Raw genomic sequence first — 15,473 nt, 5'->3', positions numbered from 1 at the left:
AGTAATTTTGCCCTGTGGTGATGTCACTAAAGTGAGATGCATTTTATTGAATGGAATTGCTGACCTCCCAGCTAAAGCATTACTTTTAAACTTAAAGAATTTCAATGGATTCTTTGGATGCCCTAAATGTCTAATTAAGGGCGAAAAAATAACATTAGCAGGCAGAAAAAAATCATTTGTTTATAAGAATTCTGTAAATCTCACATTGCGAACAAATAAAGAGTCTACAAATCACTGTGAAGAGGCTGAAAGAACCCAGAAGCCTGTGTTTGGATTTAAAGGCATAAATGCTATTGCAAGAATTTGTCCGGATTTCATAAGAGGAATGGGTATCGATACCATGCATTCGGTCTTTGGGGGCGTGTGTAAGAAACTAATACACCTTTGGTTTGGTTCTTGTTATAAAAATTGTACATTTTCCTTGTTCAAATATGTTGACATGGTAGATTCACGCCTGGCAAACATAAATCCGCCAAATTTCATAACCCGAGCCCCGAGGTCCATATAAGATCCCTTTTGTCCTTTTACAAAACTGGTGAATACAAATACTATTTACTTTACTGGGCAATACCTGTCTTGTGTGATGTCTTGCCTCCAGCACTTCTCTCTCACTTACTCCTACTTGTTCATGCAACATTTTTACTGCATCAAGACTCCGTTTCTATTAATGATATTGATGTTGCAGATTTGAATCTAGTAAGGTTTGTGAAGCAGCTTGAAATATTTTATGGCCTCAATTTATGTCTGAAAATGTCCATTCCCTGCTGCATTTAGCAAATAATGTCAGAGACTTGGGTCCTGCATTTGAAACGTCATGTTTCCCCTTGGAATCTTTACTGCGTATAATGAAAAAGTTCGTTAGTGGTACTCAATATGCAGAACTGAGAATTATTGAGTCATTCCATATGATGCAGAAGTTGCCCCTTTATGTCTCTCAGTTAGAATATAACTCCTCGAGCAAAACATTTGTGGACAGTCTATATTCGTCCAAAAAGAAAATGGAAGAAATAAATGGAGAGAGTTTTGTCATGGGCAAACTGCAAGAGATTTCTAGTTTCATCATTTTTGCTGAGTACTATGGGAAATCTTTTAGACAAACATAATGCTTCTGTTCCAAAAGTTTGGGTATTTGGGCGGCTCCAGAAGGGAAAAGATTTAATAAACACAGTGGGTCAAAAATCACTCAGGTTCACGGTTTACTCATATCAATATAACCCTTTCGCGCCGGATCTTCGTTGAAGGTAATTCTTCCTCAATACGAGTCTCTTGAAAGTTTTCTTTACTCCTCTGTACGAAGCCTTTCCGCGTCGACTAAAGGCAGTGGGTCCCTCCCGAAACATTTTTGGACCCAACTCGGTGGGGCGCCGATGCTTTTCCTCGGCCTCTGTCCCAGACCCTACAGGGATTAAAAGCCCCTTCCTAGCACTAGTCCGCGGTCAACTAGCTAAAATATTAACGCAGAATATATGCAAATATTTGTAGTTCGCATCGATTTTTTAAAATTCAAATTGAATTTCGTGTTTTTTTCTGAGCGTGCAGAAATTTTAAACGAGGTTCTAACGTTTATATAGACGGATTTAGTATATTTACTAGTTGTTCTATAACTCTGTTGATATTAACGTTAGAATTTCGTTTGAAATGTCCATGTGATCAGCAAAAAAAAGATGAATTCATTTCTAGGATTGGATTTCAAAAGTAAGCAACACACTTTTTTGGAAAACACACTGCAAATAACAGTAGTTGACCGCGTGGAGAGTTTAGGAAAGGGTCGACCTGAGCGGCCGAAGGTGGGACTGGGCTCGCGCTAAGGCGGATCACGAGGGGCGACCGCGTCCGTGGGTCTATTGTGTCCGCCACGGTCACTTTTTTCGACCTGTGCCGCACAGGCGTGGCATTCGTTGGTTAGGGTAAGAACATTCAGGACGCACTGGTGTGGCATTCATAGTTGAGGATAAAAAAATCTTCGCCGCACAGGTGCGGAATTCGGCGCGAAAGGGTTATACAATGCTGGTAAACTCCTGGGCTTGCTGATAAATTACAATATATCAGTACCAAAAAGCGGTGGAATATGCTTGGGGAAATATGCTTTGAAAACGGGTAAGAAAAAATTTACAAAAAAATACGTGCCTGAAAATGGATTTTACATGATTGTTGCCCTTGAAATATAACTTGAAGCAGACGCAGTAAGTAATCATCAAATCCAGATAAGAAGTTTAAATTAATTTTTGAATTCTCGGAGGCTTTCGGCGGGATACATCCCCTCACAGTAACGCCACTGCCAAAAATATTGAAGTTGAAAATATATTAATTGACTTGCAAGTTAAGAAGCAGCACTGACATAAAATACTTGAAAATTATAAGTAATTATCGATTCTTTAATGATACGGTTTCAGGCAACCATACTGTTAAGAAATTCGTCAATGAACTAGGAAATGCGACTTTTTTCCATTCTATGCTTAAAGATGTTACAGAAGAGTGTTGTTGAAAACATTAACAGGTGAACTGCTGTTTCTGATGTCACAACTTCACCATTTAACTAGTAATTGATACAGAGTACGAGGTAGAAACATATTGTAATAAGAGCTCCAAAAAATAAAAATCAGATGGCCAGTTGAAAAATGAGCGCGTGACGTAACGGTGAAGGTGAATTTCGATTAGGATTAAAAAGCGATTCTCTAACACTCGATGAGGTTGCTGAGCCAACATTTTCATTATTTTACAACAAAACTCGCAATCGCGTGTCTAGAATTTTGAAATTTTCATAGAAAAAAAATCAGGATTTAGAATAAAATTTCCTTTGAAATGACATTTTATTCATTGCTACAGGATGCACTAAGGTCCAGATATAAATTTGAAAATTACAGCGTCACATCATTTTGACGCCGACAGTAAGGTATTTGCAAAAGAGTGCACTCAGAAAACCACTTGAACGTAACATATTATCCAATATAGTGCATACAAACTTGAGGAAGAAATAAAATACGTCCAATACACATGGGGTCGAAGCTCCTTAGTAACCAAGCCATGGAAACGCAAAAAATGTTGTTGGACACACTGTGCAGTTGGTTCAGTTATGGTGCCAATTTAGTGCCGTCACAGCAGTTTTTTTGTATGGGATGCATCAAAGCCGGCCAAGAAAAAGCCGCGGTTCACCAAATGACCCGGCCCATGAAACAAACGCAGTATGTCTTCAAAATCAGGAAATATTTGGCTGGGGTGTTTCTGGACGAGTCCAAAGGATATGACATGAGTATGTTAAAAGGGATTCATTTGTGACGCCTCTACTATTCCGATTCATTTCATCAGAATCGCCCAATGCTAACTTTCATATCGAACGCCATTCTTCCCAGTAAACCATTTACGTTTTTACGTACACCCCATCACATTCAAGGCTCAACAACGATAAATACAGTCCCCAATCTTAATCTATGAAAATGTAATCCAAACGTCTTCATTTATGACCTATTAAATCGAATTAACATTTATCCTCCATACTGAATAATTCTCCATTTTCGCACGTCCTTCAACCAAACCTCGGATGTGGACTGCATCCCGGAACACCTGGACTAAGTCGAAGACTGGACTACCACCATGAAGCTTCAACTTAACCCTAGAAAACTCAGGTGATACAGTTAACAAGGAAGAACGAACCTTCCACATGAATCCTGATTTACTATGGCACCTATAGAATCAGGCGAGGCAAAACAATGAAATTTCTAGGAGGTACTGTGGGTGAAAACATGACTCGGCGAGCAAACAACACAGCACCAATCAAAAAGGCGTAAGGTGCATCACCAGCAATAAAACCGGAGTGTTTATAGCACTACAAGTATAACACAAAATTTTGAAATTGTTAATTGCCCAGACAATACTCAAGTGCTCCCGGTTAATATGAGGACTGGAAAGGAAAAGGTTATCTGCCCAAGGCTGCTGCTAAGTCGTATATATAACCATTGTTTTGCTGTTTGTCAGGACACTTTTAAAATTAGTGTCTACAGAAGCTGAATATCCGAGCTATATTTCCGTTTCGTAACTTTATTTCAATTCTTCATTCACATGGCAAAAATTCACTAAAAATCGAGTCAACATGAAACCTCATCATTTTAAACGCAAAATCCACAGCAACCTAATTTCTTTCATGCACAGCATGGGCGTATACTAACTGCCCTTTAACCCTTTCGCGCCGGACCTTCGTTGAAGGAAATTCTTCCTCAATACGAGCCTCTTGAAAGTTTTCTTTACTCCTCTGTACGAAGCCTTTCCGCGTCGACTAAAGGCAGTGGGTCCCTCCCGAAACATTTTTGGACCCAACTCGGTGGGGCGCCGATCCTTTTCCTCGGCCTCTGTCCCAGACCCTAGAGGGATTAAAAGCCCCTTCCTAGCACGAGTCCGCGGTCAACCTCCTAAAATATTAACGCAGAGTATATGCAAATACTTGTTGTTCGTATCGATTTTTTTAAATTAAAAATGAATTTCGTGTTTTATTCTGAGCGTGCAGAAATTTTAAACGAAGTTCTAACGTTTATATAGACGGATTTAGTATATGTACTAGTTGTTCTATAACTCGGTTGATATTGACGTTAGAATTTCGTTTGAAATTTCCATGAGGTCAGCAAAAAAAGATGAATTCATTTCTAGCATAGGATTTCAAAAGTAAGCAACAATTATTTTTTTGAAAACACATTGCAAATAACAGTAGTTGACCGCGTGGAGAGGATAGGAAAGGGTCGACCTGAGCGGCCGAAGAAAGGGCTGGGCTCGCGCTAAGGCGGATCGTGAGGGGCGACCGCGTCCGTGGGTCTATTGTGTCCGACACGGTCACTTTTTTCGACCTGTGCCGCACGGGCGCGGCATTCGTTGGATAGGGTAAGAACATTCCGGACGCACTGGTGTGGCATTCGTAGTTGAGGAAAAAAAATCCTCGCCGCACAGGTGCGGGATTCGGCGCGAAAGGGTTAAGTGCATATAACTTTACCGCAGCATTGATTTAATCATTTATCTAAATAATTCACTAAAAATATAAATACTAAATAAAACTTACTATGATGGAAAATATAAGATATTAACTACAGTTACTAAAACTAGTAATGTGAAGAGAGCTCAAGAATTTTAAATTGTAAAACAAAAATAAATGCCGAAGAAATTACTTCAACTTCAATCTTTTTGTTGATGAAGTTGACATATATTTTTAAAAGGGTAACATCAGTATGTCAGTCATACATGTTGAATGATTAAGTTATTATGACTTTGCTCCCAAAATATCTACATATGATAGCATTGCCTTTGCCGACTTAGAAAACCAAGGCTTTTCATTCCCATCCATACGATAAAAATATGCATATTCATGACTATTTCTACGTGAAATATTTTGTCCATGACAAATTAATCTCAATTGATATATATATATCCTCATGCAAAACCACATGTCAAATACGACCAATTTCATTTCAGGGTAGTTGTTTCGTGCCAATCAACGGGACATAGTTACCAGGAAATATATGGCCATTCGCCTGGGAAAGAAATTCCTTGATTGATCGTTTAAGGCTTAACTATGGCTGGCAATGTTTTCAAGAGGAAATATTATTGTCATTTGTACAAAGAATTGCATGGTGATTGTGGTGCAGGCACTCAAACTAAAACACAATATTGATATAATCACTGAAAGGCATGCGGGTAAATGAACAATTTAAACAGACCAGTCACTCAGCTTAGTACTCTCTCCATCAATTGTATATGTATTATTATTACCTTGATATTTGCATATACATTACATAGAAGCACTACATCAACTAACATCGAACGGACAATTAAACATTGATCAATCACACAATTAACATTGACATAACAATGAAAATCATTCTTGAGACAAAGTGCCTGCAGTTTTTATCGAAAGTGTTGCATGAAAGAAGTCCATGCATGGCTTGCATTCAAATGTAAACAATTTTCTACCAGTAAAAATTAAATGTTAAATATAAAGGAATAATTTATTTAGTCCTTGAAAATATGGCACAGTAAAATTACTTGAACATTTATTAAATTAGGTCACAGACCTAACTGAATATTATCATATCGTTTTCAACACTATGGGATTTCTTTATTTCAAACAAGCAGTTCTTGTAATAATAAAAATTATTTATTATTACCTTGATTGCTAACAACTATCAACAACTAGTCAAATAAAACTTAACCCTGCGTGCGTGCAAATGAAAGAAGAGGTGCATCTATTAAGAGAAAGTCTCTCCACATTCATTGCAAGACAAAGGCTTCTTTCCGATGCACTCGCGTGAGTAGGCCAAGGTTTTGTTTGGTAGTGTAAGACTTTTCACATTCACTGCACGAATATGGTTTCTCCTTCATATAATCGGAATGTGACGAACAGGGTCACTATTTAGAGAGAAAGACTTATCACATTGATTTCAGGAATGAGGTTTCTTCATCGTATGAGTCCGAACGTGACTGACAAGAGCATTCTTTTGAGAGAAAGACTTATCACATTCAGCGCAGGAATAAGGTTTCTCCTTCGTATGAGTCCGAACGTGACTGACAAGAGCATTCTTTTGAGAGAAAGACTTATCACATTCAGCGCAGGAATAAGGTTTCTCCTTCGTATGAGTCCGCATGTGACAGACAAGGGTATCCTTTCGTGAGAAAGACTTTTCACATTCGTTGCAAGAATAAGGTTTCTCCTTCGTATGAGTCCGCATGTGACTTACTAGGTTACCCTTGACTGAGAAAGACTTATCACATACATTGCAAGAATAAGGTTTCTCCTTCGTATGAATCCGCATATGACAGACAAGGTGACTCTTTCGTGAGAAACACTTATCACATTCATAGCAAGAATAAGGTTTCCCCTTCGTATGAGTCCGCATGTGACTGACTAGGTAACCCTTGCCTGAGAAAGACTTATCACATTCATTGCAAGAATAAGGTTTTTCTTTCGCATGAGTCGAAATGTGATAGACAAGGCTGTACTTTCGTGAGAAAGACTTATCACATTCATTGCAAGAATAAGGTTTCTCCTTTGTATGAACCCGAATGTGACAGACAAGATTACTTTTTCGTGAGAAAGACTTATCACATTCATTGCAAGAATAAGGTTTCTCCTTTGTATGAGCCCGAATGTGACGGACAAGGGTAGTCTTATGAGAGAAAGACTTATCACATTCATTGCAAGAATAAGGTTTCTCCTTCGTATGAATCCGCATATGACAGACAAGGTGACTCTTTCGTGAGAAACACTTATCACATTCATAGCAAGAATAAGGTTTCCCCTTCGTATGAGTCCGCATGTGACTGACTAGGTAACCCTTGCCTGAGAAAGACTTATCACATTCATTGCAAGAATAAGGTTTTTCTTTCGCATGAGTCGAAATGTGATAGACAAGGCTGTACTTTCGTGAGAAAGACTTATCACATTCATTGCAAGAATAAGGTTTCTCCATCGTATGAGTCCGAATGTGACTAACAAGGATGCTCTTTTGAGTGAAGGACTTATGACATTCATTGCAAGAATAAGTTTTTATCTTCGTATGAGTACGAGTGTTACAGACAAGGCTACTTTTTTCAGAGAAAGACCTTTCACATTCATTGTAGGAAGAAGACGTGTTTGCCGTGAGTGGAACAACTGAGCATGATTTCCCATCTACAATGAAGCTTATTCCCACTTCCCCCACATTTTTATTCTTCTTTGTTCCTCCAAACTTATCCTTAAGAAGCCTTTTTCCTTTTTGCCTCACACCTTGGCTTTTACACATCAGATGATTCAAACTCTTGGAGGAGATGGGCTGACAAGAAATATTAGTTTCTCTCCTAGAAACCAAGGTTTTCGGGTACAAATCTTTACTGATTGACAAATTTGAATCAATATCTAAATTGACAGAACTGATATGAATATCGCGGTGCTTAATGAGATCATATTTGGCATTGAATGAATCTCTGCAGTTGAAGCAATGATAAGATTTTTTCAATGAACTGGCACGCTTCCCAGGATTTTTAGTCATGCCAATACTTTTCACTTTGTTTTCCCGTATGGCTGCCTGAGAACCATTCTTCACATCCTTCACATCCTTAGTGCTCCTGAAAAACTTAATGGGTTCTGCATTACTACAACAACCTCTCTTCCCTGCTAGAGTCATTGTTCCTCTTTCCCCTCTGATTTTAACTGCATATCCAGATTTCGAGTGTAATCGTCCATCATTAGGATTTGAGCACGTTATTTTATCAGCAATTAAGGTATCACATTTTTTAATGTCTTTATCAATCACCTTCTTTCCTTTCCTTGAATGTGATGCTCTAGTCTTTGGTTCAAGGCCTACAAACAAGGCTGAGGCTCGTTCAGAATCTCGGGACTCTAGAAAAGAATGTCAAATTAAAAATAAGTGACGTCAGGCATGAAATCTACGATTAATTGAACTAATTTATAACAGCAATCAGACACATATCACGGTAGCTACTTTAACAGATTTTTCTGTTAGATGCTATACACATAACGAGGTGTCAGTTAATTTTTTACGGTGGTTTCCATACATTTATTCACAAATTCAATGACACTGCTCCTCAGAGAAATTGAGCAAAATGTTGTATACGAATCTGAAGTATCTACTCCAGAAAACATCTCAATGCACTTTTTCATGCACAGAAGTAATCATACACTGAATTGACAAATGCCATGAACACACAATGTTGAACTGAAACAATTCTCATTATTATTAAATTCAAATACTTTCTTGCAATGCAAGGCTAAAATTATGCAAAATAAAAATGGATAGTAACTACAAGGGTCAAAATGTAATTAAAGCTCACAAAAAATCATTGACAGAGATAAATGGGTAATAATATGGGATATTATAAGAACTTACCTTCAAGGACAACATGTATTAAAAAGAAATATTTGCAGTGCATAAACAAGAACACTAACAGCAGCAATAGAATATCATATTGTCTGAGGGGCACACCTCTATTCTAAAGAAACATTCGTAACCACTACACCTTGCATTACTTATAAAATTAATTCAATTATAAAGGCATGGGGTATTAATGACCACATACCTTATGTCATTATACATTATATAAGGATGGTCAGATGGGATGCCTCATGTCCAAATATCCGCAGTTATTGTCTTTCATTGGATACATCGGAGTCAAAGTTGCGGAAAGCATTGCAATAGGATCCGAAGTTTTATATAATGCACACCCCAAATAAGAAGAGTGGAAAGGGTTCTAACTCTCTCTTTGAATGTGCCCTCAAAGATACGCTAATATCTCTTTCTGCCAGTCTTAGTTTGAGAGCCTGGATAGTTCAGGATGGTTTGGTTTCAAAAGCCATCAGAAAAGACCAAGTATGCAGAATATTAAAATGACAAACAGATTGTCTTGTTTCCAAAATGCATCCAACATTTTGAAACATATCAGTAGCCTACCCCCACACTACTTCCCAACTCCATCTTATGGCCATCTACAACCGTCTGATTTCAGTGGCTGACCCTGAATTCAAGGTGGAATTCACCATGGATTAAGTCTAGCAAGCAATCACCACAAAGATTGATTCATGAGTAAGTCTGTAAGAATATCTATTTCATTTCGTCACTTTGATGATTCATGTTCTTTATGCAAAAAAGCTGAAAATTGGCAAAAGATACCTGATTTCCAGGTTGTCCACATGCATCCCTTTTCTAATTCCCTAACATTCCCCTTATGATTTATCTATTTTCAGAAGCAATCGTCACAATAACATTTTAATTTTGAATGCATCCAGATAGAATTTTCATAAAACTCAAAGTACTTAAGATATGAAGCGGTGTACAAAATACCACTAAAACATCCTAATAAAAAATTAACTTATCAGCTTTAAGTTAAGCAACATCCAATTAATTCAAACTTCTCATACCCATCCTCAAAGAGGGTGATGCCTTGTACTTTGCTTAACCACCTTTTACAATTTAGATGAAGCTATAACCTTGAAGTCTTAGCGAGGAGAAGTATGCATGGCCTAGTCACCCACTGTCATTACCCTGCAGAACTATAACTGCTGCACACTAGGTATTGAAATTGAGTTTAGCCTATTTTCAGCCAAATCAGTTTTTTTCCTTATCTCACTTTTTCCATGAATAACTGTTAGCCCTATTAAAGCACAGTTAAAGCCTAAAGCCTAGAGCACAAAACAGTATATTGGTTGTGGTGTCTTTCGAAGCAACATTTTACCATCATTTCAAAACTGAAAAAAACCAATTGATCTCATTTCAACAAGTTCCATGTTCATTTTGTCCATGGACACCACAGTGTACATGCCACATAAATGGATTTTATATGCCCATTCATCACAAGTGATTTATTGGGATTTTTTTTTCTATTACCCAGTATTTAAGACAAAACTGTTAGGTGAAATACACTGGAATTCCCATATTAATGCACATGACTGCATATATTAGTTTCTTATTGAAGCATGATGAAAATTTTACTATACACATGCTGACATGGTTATATTCTCAAGCAGAACGATAGGTCAATTAATTATAGGTCGATGAGCTAAAGAATTTTTAGATGGATGACACATACAGATGCTATGTCCTTCACAAGGGAAGTGTCCAAAAACCCGGTTCAGAATTCAATCAAATTTTCTTGTGTTATACATGGTCCTTTGGAAGCTGTCCTTGAATCAGCTCACATATGGGGTTGTATAACCAAATAGTTTAAACTGAAATGCAGTTAAAACTTTACTAGTTAAATATGTTCATGTATAAGAGCCACTCTCCGAAGAGTGAATATTAGTCCAGTGGTTAAAGAGCCCAGTTGTCACGCCGAGGACCTGGAGACAAGCCACATGTTAAAATAAAATTTTCAGTAAACTTAATGGGAATATTGACAAAAAACAAGCTTTCTTATATAAGAGTGCATTAAGAATGTAAAAAAAATCAAATTCAAAATTTTATTGAATTCTGAGACACAGCTTTTGGATATTCGCCTAGTCAGAATTAGTTAAAACTGAAGATCACTCACCCACAGCCTCCATGGCCATTGTTCGATTTTGAATCAGCTCCCCATTCTCCGTAACAGTAGGCTGAAAGTAATCAGATTTCAGATTTACAAATGACAACTTTAGGATAATAAAAAAATGAAACAAAAATATTAAATTCTTGGGAATCTCTTGCGTCAATACAAAACCAAATGAAGTGACAACTTCAACACTAATCCTAAACACTCTCCAATAATACACTGTCCTAAATACTAAAATATATACTTCTTTCCAGGGAAAAAGGGTGGGCCAAAAAATAAACAAAATGCAAGGTAAAATGTTGCTCAGCAACAGGTCTTCTTAAGAGTTTGTTCTTCCATTCTAAACCTCTTCCCTACGCTGGGCGTGATTTCACGGTCTGAATTTTGAATGCTAAATAAGGAAGGCCGAATTTTCATGGCTTGAATTTTTCGAAGGAAAAGGCCGTGTTTTCATGGTTTCACGGTCAAACATGGCAAGTCGGTCCCAACCGCCATTAGGGTCCCTCAGCGCGAGAGGTCCGACCCTTTCCTATTGTCCGTGTGGGGATTACCTCGGCCCATTCTTGCTCTCAGTGCCCCACTTAAGGAAGGTGCTCATGGTCACTTATTTGTTTATAAGTTAAAATAACTAAAAACGTTCATGCTGCATTCATTGAAAATCAATGCGAGGAGTTACATTCTGAATGCTCTGCTGATTGCTTCCAAATTTAAAATGGAATTCTAGCGTTCATATTAACGGAGTTGATCATCACTTAGAACCATTTTTGGAGACGCTAAGGTTAGATGTTTAATTGTTATTTTTATAACTTACTAGCAAATTTATAGGAGCGATATTGTAATGATTTACATCTAAAAAGATATGTTACTCTGTTAGCTTCATTCTAAGTGTACATTTGCGGTAAAATTCAATAGAATATCCTATTTATCATCCATGAAAAAGACCTCGTAATGTAATAAAATATGATTCTCTCAGTTCTTTGTCGTGATCCCAAATTACAGCGGCTATTTTTAATAACCTCTTATCAAACTTTGAATACAAAGGTATTATAAATGAATTTTGCTATAAATACTGATTAATGCATATCCTAAAAATTCGTAAATTTAATGTAACAATAGGGAATGTTTTACGTAGACACATGTAGTGAGAAGCATTCCATACCATTGCAGGAATAAAAACTGCTGTACCCAGGTAATTACTCTCATATCTTGGTTTTCTGGTCAGGATTCATTAAGGTGGCCTACCCTGTGCACCTCACGGGCTTATTTCGGGACACATTAACGCATTAATGTTTTCTTGGAAAAACTTATTATCCTCCACCTGGAACACCCAAGAGTATATTGGTGTAAGTATTCTCCTACTGAAATATGTACGTGGAAGATGATAACCTCACTCTTCTCGGAAAAGCTCATTTTCTTTTCAAAATTTTCTTGGCGTGTATTCAAATTTAACCGTAAATGTTCTGTATGCATTCTCCTTCCTCCTCCTGCAAGGATTTTTTTTTCAAATGATGTTTCGGTGGAATTACATTTTTTCTTTGAATTATACAGCCAGGATTTTTTTCTTGAAGTGCCTTTCGTTTCGCTTTCGTTAGTTTTGCTTACGTTCTCGACCTGTTCGGAGTTGCTTGGCCGAAAGGAGCGTTAGGCAAATTTCCTGGACTGAAGTTGCACTGGGAAAATGTCCCGGCTAATAACGGATCAATCGATCCTTGAAATATTTACCCAAACTGATAGTGAAGACGAGGATGGTGGTTCAGATAGTGATGGATCTGAAACGGCGTCATCAGGTGATATAGAGCGGGAGCTGCTGCCGTCCACGTCGAGGGCCACGACAGATCCACGTTTTCGCGAACCTTCTTCGGAATGTATGTATGTAGATGAATCAGAATCTTCATCAAACGAAGAGGAGGGTACAACTCCAAAAAGAAGACGGATAGCTGGTAATGACGTTTTGTGGTCCCCAAACGATTTTTCCCCGAAAAATCATTCCTTTGATTCTGCTAACTCTGGATGCAAAGCTGATATAAGTGAGAATTCATCGACTCATGAGTTTTTAAAAATATTTTTCTCAGATTATTTGATGGAACTAATTGCTGAGGAGACAAATAAATTCCATAAATTCACACTTGATCATGCATGTGAAGAAGTGAAGCCACGCCTCGAAGGATGGAAGGATGTAATGAAGGAAATTTGCTTTAAAAATAATATTTAGCCATTTCAAACAACAAATTTGTAAGATTCAAGTAGTTTTATGTGAATTTTTTTGGGAAAAAATTCTTCTTCTAAAAAATTCTAAATATATCATTCTCATGTTTTCAGAGAACTGAAAAGCAGACGCAAATGAGGAGAGTGTGGATTTTGGCATCATGAATCTAAAATATGTTAATATCATAAATCGTAAATACCTAGAAGTAGCCTAGGAACATTGAAAGATTTCATTCCCTTTAATGTATTTGTTGGTCTATGATATAGTGCCATTTTGATGAAAACCCTAAAAATAACCGTAGAACTTCGTTTAAAAGTTCTACATGCATAGCAAAATGAAAGGAATATATTGATGAACTGACATTTAATGCAAAAGTAACAATTAAAATAAATAAAATTGCATTAGCATCAATAAACTGACCGCGAAAGTACGCCGGGATGGGCTGCCTTCGGGGAAAAGGGTCAAGGATTATAATTGCCCAGTTGCTGAGGAAGGGTCTGGAACTCCACTAGGAAAGGTCATTATGGGGAGAAAGCGACTACCTGGCCGAGAAAAAACTCCGTACGGTGCGAAAAAGAAATTTTCAAAACCTTCATAGAGCCATAAGAAACTTTCCGTAAAGGAGCTCGGCGCGAAAAGGTTAATTATGTATGGTATTTATTCGTGAACCTTCTTAACTGAAGGGGGGGAGTCATGTGGGATAACAGTTTTACTTATCGGCTCTCTGTTATGGATGGCGATGACCTCCTTGGCTGGCTCCTGCTGCGTCTTCATTCACCATTGGCTGAGAGAATATTTAATTCAAGGCGTCGTAGGTTGTTCTTATTCCCCTTAGCACAATTAATCACACACGATATTGATTCAGTTCTCCTTACCTTCTGAACGCTGATTCAAAGTTACCCATGAACCATGCCAAGCCGCATCGGTTACAACACGTTGTGCCCATTTTTGAAAATAATTATATAGGTAGGTTTCAAAATCTTGGCTCAAGTGCCCAAGTTTACAGTATTTGAAATTGGGGATTTCTACCAGACATCACTTTCATCCAATAATTTTATTTAATGTGAATTTCATGCATACCTCAGTGGCATCAGTCTCCCTGGGAGATAGTTCTTTCTTGGTCAAAACCAGCAGAGTGTCAAGGTCTATCACAATGGCTCTGGTGCCTTCAGCATCCACCTCTTCGCCTTGGGAAGATGTTGAGGCCTGTGCCTGCATATGAGACCAAAATCAGCATCATTATAAAACAGGGATACAGAAATATAGAAAAAGCTTTGTGAGTTCACAAAAAATGATTCCTATTTATAGCATTGATAAATATCTACACAACACCTCAAAACATACACTTCTGTAACACTCACATCTCAACTGCTTGTGTTATACATTATCACGCAATAAACTATACATTAATCTATCATAGTACCTGAAAAAGAAAAAAAAACTCATGTTACCAAGAAAATGTAGGATTAGCCACAGTTAAAGGATCAATACTACTGTGTGAAAGAATATTTGTCTAACGCCTCAACGTGACTGAGATGTAGGTGTAAATTGTATTGCTTCAAGATATTGATGCCCTTATTATTGTTTCCTTCGACAAATATTCTATGCAAGCAAGAAGTGTTTGTATTCTGTGGATTTTATCTACAAGATATTTTTTCCACTCAAAATTCTCTTTAGTGTTTAAAAATATACAGTAGAACCTCACTTATGAAACTTTCAGCGGAAAACCAAAAAGTTTCATAAGGGAGGAAGTTTCATATGTGAGGTTTTTTGGTGTTTAGAATGACATCCTTTTCAATAAGGGCCACTTAGTTTCCAGAATGCAATTACTCATTTGGAGGCAAGAAATTGAATCCTAATAATCTTATTTACCTGTGGCATTTTTTAGTGCCCCCCCAAACATTTCTGGTACCCCTCCCCCCCAGAAATTCCTCGAACTTCCTCCGAACTTATCCGCAGGACTTCTCCCGCCAAGAACTTTTCGCGCTAAGGTTTTTTCGCGCAAAGGATTTTTCGCGCAAAAGGCCTGTAGCAAAATCCTGTCTCTGGAAAATCCTGTCTCTGGAAAATCCTGTCTCTGGAAACCCTGCCTCTGGAAACTCAGCCTCTGGAATCAGCCTCTGAAACAGCCCCGAAACAACCCCGAACCAACCCCGAACCAACCCCGAACCAACCCCGAACCAACCCCAAACCAACCTACCTGCAATGCAAGACTTATATAGGACTACTGCGGAGAAATACTTCTCCTTGGCAAGCAAGGGGAAATCGGTGC

General features: G+C 37.8%; 1 protein-coding gene across 1 annotated transcript in view; it reads right to left on the bottom strand.

Moving 5' to 3' along the window:
- The window catches only part of LOC124172273, a 122,377-nt gene that overhangs the window by 3,632 nt on the left and 103,272 nt on the right, over positions 1 to 15,473 (bottom strand). The window contains exons 7-9 of the mRNA XM_046551691.1: positions 14,282 to 14,413; positions 10,999 to 11,059; positions 8,268 to 8,353 (exon numbers count right to left, since the gene is read on the bottom strand). Of these exons, the coding sequence (XP_046407647.1) occupies positions 8,268 to 8,353; positions 10,999 to 11,059; positions 14,282 to 14,413 (279 nt within the window). The remainder of the gene's footprint in view (positions 1 to 8,267; positions 8,354 to 10,998; positions 11,060 to 14,281; positions 14,414 to 15,473) is intronic.

This window comes from Ischnura elegans (genome assembly GCF_921293095.1).
Source record: "Ischnura elegans chromosome 13 unlocalized genomic scaffold, ioIscEleg1.1 SUPER_13_unloc_1, whole genome shotgun sequence".
Classification (NCBI taxonomy): Eukaryota; Metazoa; Arthropoda; class Insecta; order Odonata; family Coenagrionidae; genus Ischnura; species Ischnura elegans.
This window is presented reverse-complemented; position numbering and strand designations above follow the sequence as displayed.